Genomic DNA, 10,481 nt, shown 5'->3' with positions numbered 1-10,481 from the left:
CGTGAGACCACGACCAGAGCTGAAGGCAGCGGCCCAACCCACTGAGCCACCCAGGCGCCCCACAATTATTATTATTCTTAAATAGAGTATTAAGCATTACTATTAGGGAGTGGGGCTCTAGATGACTCTGACTTTCTCCATTTTGCTTATCATTTATAATTTGTAACATTTCAATGTATTGTATAATAAGGAAATGAGATTGTTAGAGGTTTTATTCTTTAAGGTTTATTTTTAAAGTAATTTTTACACCTACTGTAAGGCTCAAACTCACAACCCCAAGATTAAGAGACAGTCCTTCAACTACACCAGCCATGTACACTGGTTAGATTTTTTTTTAAAACTATTTAGAAATATAAAGCTTAAAATATGCTTGAGCAATTCTGTCCCACAGTGGTTTCAACCACTGTTGATCAACATATTGATCAAACTATTGATCAACAATAATCAACCAATCCAGGCTAAGGTCATGGAGTTTTAGTTCATTAAACAATATTTGTCCTGAGCCTTTGTAGCACTTGTCAGTGTTCCATACCCTCTATGTAACCCCAAAACATTTCCAAGGACACTTATCAATCCTTCTCCTTAAACAAATAAATGAAAGCCTCCCCGATTGTTCTGTATTTATTCCTGAAGCACATGCTTCAGCTGGGGAGCAATGGGTGTTAACAATTCACAGGCCTCCTTAGAAATGCTAGAAAGCTAGAAAGGCACTCTTGTCTTCATTATAGGGGTGACGCCCTATTAACAATAAGGCGTTATCTGCATCATCTTTTGTGAGAGTTTGGTATCTTAAATCTAGTGTGAATCACACACAGGAGCATTTATACCTGGGCTCCAAGCAGGGCTTCAATTGTAGTGCACTGATGTTTTATCCAACAATAACCAGGCGAATGCATCTCTAAGACAGATTATTATCCTATTTGTAAAAGGGAATCTTGGGCATGCATCAACAGAACTTACCCTCTCTTCTTGGGATTCCAAAATGTAATTGTTTTCCTCATGAAGGATCTCATGCAAAATGACTGACTCCGCCAGCCCCAAAAGTGTGTGTGTGTGTGTGTGTGTGTGTGTGTGTGTAGAGAGAGAGAGAGAGAAAGAAACTGAGATTCCACTGTAGTCATTTTCCTTAAGAAGGAGAAATTTAGTAGCTCTATGTTTCACTGTTAAGCAGCCAAAATAGCTTCGAACATATTTCATCTACTAAAAGAACGTGTGTTGGTGTGACAGAAATATTAATGAAAGAATAACACCCAATTCTCAAGATATTTTTTCTTTTATTTAAAATGTTAACTATCACAACACATTATACAATGAAATGAAGACCATAGAATCACGTGAAAACTTGTAGAACATCTGTATATAAGTCACAACACGTGACACATGCTGCAGGGATACCCTCTGACACCAAATCTTAGCACATTTCCACCACAAAAACAGAGAAAGCACAACCCTGTCTGTGAGGTTCCTCTCCTTCAGCTGTGGCTGACGCGACTGCTTCCAGGAAACGAAGATGATTTCTTTCTTTGAAGAGCATATTTCTGTTTCACTGAACACTGTGCTTTGTTGAGAAATGACCACTGATTTCTACGTTTGAGGGGGTCATATTAGAATTATAACATACTTTCACAGCACGTATTGGCACAATATGAAAAATAAAGTTTTTTTGAGTTTTCCACTCAAAACAATGATTATTAAATAAATAATTATTCCTCATGGTGCAGGTGTCATGTTACCTTTCATTGGCCACTGACCCACATGAGGCTCAATAAATTACACATGAGGTGATTTATTTGCGTCTTCGTTCGTAATTCTGCATCGCGCTCCTGTCATAAGCCACTGAGAACAAAGAGAAGGCAGAGGGGTTCTTAAGAGGACTCACTGAGAGAGTTAAATAAGCTTCAAGACACACTGTAATTTATTAAAAACTCGTGAATGACTCTTCCCACCTCCACTGAAGTATTTCTAAGATTTTTCTTTGCATACCCTCCAGTCTTGCCTATCTCTGTCCTGACTGGAAGTGATCTAACCACAGAATCCTTGGTTACTGAGGCCACCTGCCAGATACTTGGGCCCCCCAAAGCATAGTTCCACAATCTACTGCAGTGTTAATTTTTTCACAATTTTCTCAAGCAGTGGCAGAAACCCTTCACCCCCATGGTGATTTATAGAAAGGATAATGCCTGAAGTATAGGAGTACTAATAGTAGTAGGATGAAGGCAAAATGTGAACATTTTATTCTAGGACAGAGTCAATAGACTACAGACCATGGGCCAAATCCAGTCCACCACCTTTTCTTGAAAATCTAATGTTTTATTGGAATGTGGCCATACCCATTCATTTATGTATTGTCTATGGTTATGTAGAGAGACGGCATGGCTCACAAAATCCAAAATATTTGTTATCTGGCTGGTTCCTTTATAGGAGTCCCGAATGGTGTAGGGGTCTCCTCCTATCTTGGGGATACCTTGCAATAATGGATTGTCATTGAAGCTAAAAACAACTTCATTTTCAGTAGGTAGGGCAATTGTGCCATCCACATACGACAGTATAACTTACCTCCCAGCACCCTAATGGCCAGTGAAAGATTAATCACTGCCTGTAAAAGCACTTAACATATAGCTAACAAGTAATTTAAGTGCTTTGACTGTCTGGAATGTTTAAAAAAGCCAAAATTATATTATATTATATTATATTATATTATATTATAATTATATTATATTATTATATGCAATTTCGAAGAGGTATATAACCACAAAAGGGTAAGGATCAGACCACTGTGATCAGAATACTTAAGTATATTATTCATCATTTTAGTTAATTTATATACTTAGATTTACATTTTAGCGAAACGATGCGACTTTTAAAAATTCATATATCCTGTATAAAATACTGAATTTAACAGAAAGAGTAGAAAGCACTGTGGAAAGTATGTAGGAATCATAGATGCCTCTCTAAACAGTTTTCTCAGTGGGAACGATCTGTTGAGAGAGGAGGTAGGTGAGGGCCGTAGGGTGCTCGCTCTCCCTTTCCCGTCCTGAGCAGAGGCCCCGTTAGCGTCCAGCACTGGGTTCAGGACACACTGAATGCTTTACGTCAATCACCCATGCGCTTCCGCGGTTGAACCGCCTGAGCCCCAAAGCGGGCGGTTTCCAAGGAGGGAAACAGTCCATTTCTCATCCTGTTCTGTTTGTATCAGGAGGAGGACGACTAGCACAAGCTCAGTTCCTGACCAGCTTTCGCTTAACATGATTCCGTTCCCCAGAGAAGTGAGGTGAATGAGAATGTACAGTAACCACAGTGGGATTCCTGTTAGCTGGAACAGAATATCCTTTTCACGGGAAGTAGAGTTTGGTTATCGGGTCCCTGAACCATCTGAAACTGTACGTACGTTTTTGTGTTTATAAAACCAATGAGGGTTTCTCTACAAAGCAGGTTTCTAGATTTCTCAGACTGTCAAAGGGGCCTGTGGCCACAAAAAGTTAAACCAGATGGCTGCAGGACACAATCGTTCCATTGCCTCCGTTGATCCTGTGACTCAGTGTTTGTCCAGTTTTTTCCTTTTATATTTTCTTAAAACGGAGGAGTGAAGATTGTGTTATAAACGGATCCCGATTCATTATAGTGATTCTATTTAGAACTACATTATGGCTTGGCACATATTAATGGCATTTAATCTGTATAAATTGCACAGTATCTGGATTATTTGTAAAGTTAGCCATGTTCTGAAACCTGTATCAGTTCTGGAAATAAAAAGTTGATGACTAACGTGATTATCAAGAAAACCACAGTTATAGAAGGCTAGTTGTACCCTTCTGCTACAAGTAAAACCAGTGTGGTTTAAATTTACATTCCATTTCCAAAAGCTGGAGGATTATACATATTAATAAAATAATTTAAAGTTTTTCATAAGACGTACTGGTAACTTTTTTAAAATTTAAACTTGAAAAAAATATTTTATACTTGAGCAGCCCCAAGTTACTGAAAAAGAAATACAAACGTAGTGTCTAAATTTGGAACGTAGAGGGACAATGATAGGATACATCATTTTTTGCATGAATTTTCCAGATAATTAAGCCAGCACTTCCTAATTACAGATTTTCTAGAAACTTGAAATACCCTAAACAGATAAGGCAGCTAGTTACTTTCTAATTAGTTACTTGATTAATACTGTAATTCTATTTTCACTAAAGGTAAAATAGAGTTTGAATAGCTTTCCTGAGGAACCCAAGCTAATTGCTATAAAGGCCTGAATGTGCTTTACAGAAAAAATCAGTCTCTGTGAAAATGATACAGGGGTTATTTAACCTTGAAAATGGTATGATGAATGGGTTTTCAGATATAGGTATGTGGCATTTTTACACAAGATGGGAACTACAGAGAGGAAAGGAAATAGGCAGGGTTTAGGCCAGGGGAAAGACTTGTTGAAGATTAAGCTGGGTTATGAGGCTTGTGCCCCCCGCCCCTTCTCTGTGAGGGTTTACAGCCAGAACTGATCATAATCCCCCAGGATGACTTGATCCTGTTCCTTTCTGAAAGCACTGGCATGCACTGGGTTATTCCCATACTCTCATCCATCAGGATGTTTCGAGTTTGAGCTTTTATAACTTCATAAAGTATAAACGCATTTATTAGTTTTGTTTACTTTTGTGCTGGGAGACTGCCAGATATAATGTCATATAAGCTTTTCAAATGATCTTGGTAGTAAGTGAAAATTGGTCTTATTTCCCACATATCCCTCCCTGCTTAGTTCTGGAAAGTTCAGTGTGGCTTCTGTAAAAAATATAAGGGAAAAAGTACTAGACTAGCCCAAGGATTCAGGTTAGGTAATGATTAAACAGGCAGACACTGGTAGGGCTGCTGGTTTGAGAAAGAAAGGTGCATCCTGGTTGAGATTAGCTTAATCAGTTACAAATTCATTCTTGGATTTGTTTATTGCAATTAGATTTTTTTTTCACCATAAGTACTCATTTTAAGTTTATCATTCCTTTTTAGTACTTTGAAAACTATGCCTTAGAAAGAAAATAAGATATTTAAGAAACTGTCTATTTTCAGTCATGGTTTTATACATACCAGAATTTAAAGCTCTTTTGCCCATTAGTCCAACAAAGGAATCTGTTTTATGCCCTGGAAAAATACATTTAGGGGTATTTTAATATGTATGTCTTTGAGGAAATAAACTGTTATAACTAGTACCGAAGAAAAGCAAGCTTTCGAATATATGCCTACGTAATAAATATATAACCATTTCAAGTTTTGGTGAGCCTGAAGAAATGAAGATTTCTAATAAGTCTTACATTTGACATTAAAACAATACAATGAAAGCACTTTTCTTAATTCTATATCTAAATATTAGCAAGTATAGTTTATTACATTTTACCTGTTTATATACAATGCTTTAAATATTGCTGCTATTTATGCTAGTTTTGGTTTTTAGGGAGTCAGTTTCACAGTTGGGTGACAGAAATATCCAGTGTATGTCCTTGTGTACTATGTTGTATTTCTCAGGAACTGAACCTTAGTTAAATCAGATCTGTGCACCTGATGATTATAAACTTCTAACAGGTCACTATTTTAATTTTACTGCATTTTTAAAAAGGATTTTATTTATTTATTTGACAGACAGAGATTACAAGTAGGCAGAGAGGCAGGCAGAGAGAGATGAGGAAGCAGGCTCCCCAGTGAGCAGAGAGCCCAGATCATGACCTGAGCTGAAGGCAGAGGTGTTAACCCACTGAGCCACCCAGGTGCCCCTTAATTTTACTGCATTTTTAATACTACCAGAAAGGTGTGTTAATTTAGACATTAATAGAGTGCATTTATTTTCATTACATAGAAGTTTGCTATATATAATCTTGGAAATAAAATCTTTAGAACACAAATATAAATAAGATTTATATTTTTTCAAATATGAAGCCTTATGAGAAAGGTTACTATTTCAACTCTAGGGGGGAAAGGTCCCTTGCTTTATACTGTATTATTTGAGAATTGGACTGCTGTTTGAATGTGACCTTCTTTGCCAACCAGTGGACCAAAATCTAAGTGGAGTTGTGGGTGGACCCTGGGGTAAATGCATATGGGTAAACATATGCATGGCCTTGTGGGACTTCCCATGAATCTGAGTTCCATTAACTGGGATACTGGGTTCTAATGAACGTCAAGTGCCATAACTCTGCCATCTCTACTGCCCAAAGAAGTGTTTCATTGTACTTTAATAGATTGAGGGTCCCCATTCAAAGATGGGATCAAAAAAACTGCATTTCTATCTATCTTTACCTCTACTATGGATTCTGTACTCATTTACTTAATCTTCTTAACTGGCTGCTGGATTACCCTAGATATTGTTATGAGATCTGGCATACTGAAATGTTAAGAGATGCCTATAAATGCTTGGTTTTTGTTTGTTTTGTTTTTATTTTTCAAGTGGAAGTGGTGGGAGGTAGGAGAGGATGAGGGGTGAAAAAGGAGAGGAATCTCCGGTTGGATTTTGACCCCTGGACTGAAATTCTTATCTAAAACTAACAGTTTGTAGGAGTTAAAGGATTTCTTCTGGCTTTCTTTCACAGCTTAAAACAACAAATATTTATTATCTCACAGTTTCTGTGGGTCAGGAATTCAGCAACTGTTTAGCTAGGAATTAAAGGATTTTTAACATAATGCATCATTTGGTAAGTATCTAGCTCTAAGAAACAGAGTTTTAAAAAACATGCTCTGGATGTGATTAATATGAGTTTCCTCCATTCTTATACTGCCTTAATTAAACATGTTAAGTCCTGAGTTACAACGGAAAAGAAGATATAAAATGAAATTCAATCTAATTTGCATTTGGTAAATGCCAAAATAATTTGAAACTTACTTTTATGAGAGATCTGGCCATGTCCTAGAAGAAAGAAAAAGTTAGTAAGGGCAATAGATTTATTTTAAAGATGCTATACTATATTTTCAGAAGAGAATTATAAAATAAGTTGATTTTTAACACATGTAACATTTCCCATTCATGTACTATCCTGAGAAATATAGCAGAGCCATAAATGTTAACCAAATTATTAATGATAAAAACAAAATAGCAACCAAAAGGAATATTTTTAAGTGCTTTCTATGGGCCACAAATTCAAACTCAGGACTTTGAGACCCCTGAGGCCTAACATAGTAACTGTTAGGCCACTCCACCTGTTTTCTTACAAGAAACACATCTCCAAGCTGGACCCCCAGGAGAGAGGGATACAAATCTACTTTTACTAAAGAGGCATTATCAAGAATCTGTATTTCAGCTCGTAAAAGACTTTCTTCACTTTTCCTACATGTGCATTCACAGTAGCAAAATAAAGATTTATAGAAATGTTTACCATAAAGAGCCTTTAACAGGGCCACTTGTTTTTCAATTGAGGAATCTGACAAAAGATGAATTGGTATTAACTGTTTACACATTCCATTGATGGTGTGATGAATTCAAGGAAATTGAGTATTTCTATCATGAGACAGTAGGGAGCTAAATCTCATCTAAATCTAATCTAACCCCGAAGGTCTAAAATGGATTTCTGCAGGCGCTTAGACCATTCTGAGTACTACCCCTGGAGGCCCCACGCCCCCCCCCCCCCCATTTGTCAGTTTGGATCTTGCATCAAGGGAGCACTCAGCTAAGGTTGCTTCCTGCTCTTGACTGGGGTCATTCTAATTGTGTGGGGCTGGCACAGAAGAGCTCACCCTCCCTCAGCGGGCATGGGCGTTTGTTAGTGGGGTGAGGGCCAGAGTCGCTCCCCGGGGGTATATCCATTTTAGGATGGAAATTTCTACTCAAAGAGCAAAAGAGACAGGGCGCTCTGAGAAGCCGTGAGTGAGGACACTGGGCAGGTTGCTCAGAGAGAGAGAGGGAGGGATGGCTGCCCATCTCACCAGCATCCCGTTTGCCCATTAATCCGAAGAACTGCTGAGGCTTGGGTCTCCGGGCGATTCTCTGCAGAAGATGCTCAAAAGGCTCCGGCAGCTCCTCCTGGGGGACAGACGCACAGACAGACGGGCGTGTAGGCCATCAGCACGCGGCGCCAGCCCTGGGCGAAGCTCAGAGGCGGGCGGTGTTGGTGCCAGGGCCGGACAACCGGCCCGACAGGGAGGCGGGAGAAAGCCGGGTTTCCCAACGCGAGGGCTGAGTGGGGTCCTAGCCCTGGAACTCTCTTCTTCCACCCCTCCCAGCAGAACTCGTGTCCCCGGGCTCCGCTTTCGCGGGTTAGCGGGAGACGCGGCGTTCCCCAGCCCCGCGCGCTCTCGGCTCTTGGCAGAGCCTGGAGACCCCCGCCCCCACCCCCACTGCTCTGCCGCGCCGCCACCTGACTTTCTCTCGATTCTGGCGCGGGCATTGGAGACGCCTCGCCGCCCTAAATGCACACAGCTGTGTGTCGCGAGTGGGGAAGGAATGCTTTTACTAGGGACCTGCACCGCGCCACTTACACTGTTCCCTCGAGGCGCGCTCCCTTGGGCCAATAGCCTGAGAGCCTTGTAAAGGAGTAAAATAAAAGTCAAGGCAGGAAGTTAGCTTCCCACCCACCTCGCCCCTCGAAGCCCCCAGCAGCTTGCCCTCTACCCCCGCTTCTACCAGCGTCCGGCGCCCCCCCCCCCCCCACTTCTGCCCCTGCCCAGCGTTTCCAAATGCCCGGTCCTTGCAACTAGACTGGGGTCTCCGAAATCCACCTTATCCCGGGGTGAAACCTTGTGAGATTTCCAGCCTTGTGAGGACCTCGGGCTCATCAGGGAGGGCATCATTCCTCCAGGGAGTTCCCAAGACACGACGGTGCAGCCCCGGGGAGGAAACTTGGATCATGGGCACAAAATCTCGTGAGGGGACCCAGGGAATGGCGTTCCTTTACATCCGCACCCCCCCACCTGCACTCCGCGCTCCTCCACCGCCTCTGGTCGCGGTCGCGGTGCCTGACAGGCTAACTAGAATGCTATCGTAGGGGAAGTGACAGCTCCCAGGGCCTGGAAGAACGGCGCGGGCTGGGTCTCACCTTGATCTGGTCGCTGTCCGACCAGTCGGACCAATAATTCAGATCATCGCTGGTTCCGATTTCTTCGGCAAACAGTTGAGTGGAAACGAGAAAAAAGACGGCCAAGGCCACGAGGATTTTCATGCTGGATTTCTGGGAAGAACAGGGAAGAGACATTGGGGATGGCTATCCAAGAGTTGGGGCAGCATATTTTTTGGTCCCACAACGCAAGTCCGGGCCGATTGAACCAAGATAAAAAGCCCAAGGGATAACAAACTCAAAGCATACCTTGTACCCTTTAGGAAAGAGAATCATGCCCCCAAGCTTCTTAAAGCCCCTTCTCCCTGGATCCCAGCTCCGTCAGCCTCCAACCCAGCGGTGTACACCTTCAAGCCGGGAGGCTCTGCAGGTCCCTCCGCTGTCCTCCCACTGTCCCTCGCCCCAGCGGCCAGCCGCCACCTCGGAGCGATGGTCGGTGCAGGCACTTACTGTGGCGGGCAGGCCCGCAGGGTTCCTCCGGCAGCTCTGAGCGCACGCGGGGCGCTCAGTACTCGAGGTGGCCGCGGCGGTGGAGGGAGCGGTTGCGGCGCGCTCTTTTGCCGGCTCGGTGCCGCGCGGTATTTATCCAAGGCTCGACGAGCCTCAAGGACCACGTGACACGCTCCCCACGCGACTTTCTGCTCAATATTTAATTAACCGCCTCTTCTCCTTTCGCTTGCGTCTGATTGAGAGTTTCCGAGACGGTAACCCGTCGGTGCCCAAAACATCTGGACCCAATTGGGTTTGAAATGACGCAATTTTAGGAAAATGAAGATCTCTCCATCCAATCCCGAGCGTCCAGTCTTCTTCCGTGTGCTGATCTGACGCCCCCTCCCCTCTCCTTCTTCGGAACGCGGTTCCATGACACCTGAAATTACTCATCAAAATTGAACAAAGTGACTCATTCCTCGGACTTCCGCAACTTTTTCGTCCCTTGAGACGTCAGGATAAATTGCACTTTTAAGGATGGCCAAATGACTTCAGGTATTAAGATATTGTCGTCGATAATCATGCTAAGAAGATCATTTGCAAAAGGGGGGGTGCTTTTCTCTCCCTTTCTATTTCATCTGCAGAGTGTCTTTAAGTGTTTTTGAGATACAGTATCTTTTATGAGCAGAGGATCCTTCTCCCAAATCAACTACAATACCTGGCGTTTCTCTGAATTGCAAAAGGATTTTCAGTCCTATAGCATTTCAGACGATGGGAGCAGATTTATTTTACATTTTGGAGGAAGAAGAATTTAAACGTGGCAATACACGTAGAACTTTTATATCAGTGCCATTCTAGGGTATCTTTTGTTGCAAGCTAGCAAAATCCTCTTCCTTCTCGATTCCAGGAGCAGGGGTTGGAAGAGGATGTTTTCTCTTCTCTCCAACCCTTTCTCCCTGAAGACTAAGAAACTGGCAAGACAGTGTACAGGATCCTTCCTGGCTGTCATAAAGGACTTTACAGATCATTCATAGA

The 10,481-nt window shown here is 42.3% G+C and overlaps 1 protein-coding gene across 8 annotated transcripts; it reads right to left on the bottom strand.

Moving 5' to 3' along the window:
* Positions 1-1,254: 1,254 nt before the first annotated feature.
* On the bottom strand, positions 1,255-9,833 carry TAC1 (tachykinin precursor 1). 8 transcript variants are annotated; one of them, XM_059171190.1, is made up of 8 exons: positions 9,468-9,737; positions 9,000-9,131; positions 8,443-8,487; positions 7,891-7,987; positions 7,344-7,388; positions 6,854-6,877; positions 5,071-5,124; positions 1,255-1,836 (listed from the first exon to the last, which is right to left on the bottom strand). In XM_059171190.1, the coding sequence occupies exons 2-8, from the start codon at positions 9,120-9,122 to the stop codon at positions 1,787-1,789; spliced, it is 438 nt and encodes a 145-aa protein (XP_059027173.1). In that variant the 5' UTR covers positions 9,123-9,131; positions 9,468-9,737; the 3' UTR covers positions 1,255-1,786. The 8 variants fall into 8 exon arrangements, with proteins under 8 accessions (XP_059027173.1, XP_059027176.1, XP_059027175.1 ...); XM_059171193.1 differs by lacking the exon at positions 5,071-5,124 and having other exon boundaries at positions 9,468-9,828; XM_059171192.1 differs by lacking the exon at positions 7,344-7,388 and having other exon boundaries at positions 9,468-9,740.
* Between the last annotated feature and the right edge of the window lie 648 nt (positions 9,834-10,481).

This window comes from Mustela lutreola, chromosome 4 (genome assembly GCF_030435805.1).
Source record: "Mustela lutreola isolate mMusLut2 chromosome 4, mMusLut2.pri, whole genome shotgun sequence".
Lineage (NCBI taxonomy): Eukaryota > Metazoa > Chordata > Mammalia > Carnivora > Mustelidae > Mustela > Mustela lutreola.
Note: the sequence above shows the minus strand (reverse complement) of the source record. Positions and strands in the feature narration are given on the sequence as shown.

What these genes read in the sequence shown, in the direction of transcription:
- TAC1 (XM_059171190.1), bottom strand. Translation starts at nt 9,122, where the DNA reads ATGAAAATCCTCGTGGCCTTGGCCGTCTTTTTTCTCGTTTCCACTCAA. An exon ending in CGGACAGCGACCAGATCAAG is followed by an intron (nt 8,488 to 8,999) that starts GTGAGACCCAGC and finishes CTCCTTTACAAG; the next exon opens with GCTCTCAGGCTATTGGCCCA. An exon ending in TGGCCAGATCTCTCATAAAA is followed by an intron (nt 5,125 to 6,853) that starts GTAAGTTTCAAA and finishes GTATTTTTCCAG; the next exon opens with GGCATAAAACAGATTCCTTT.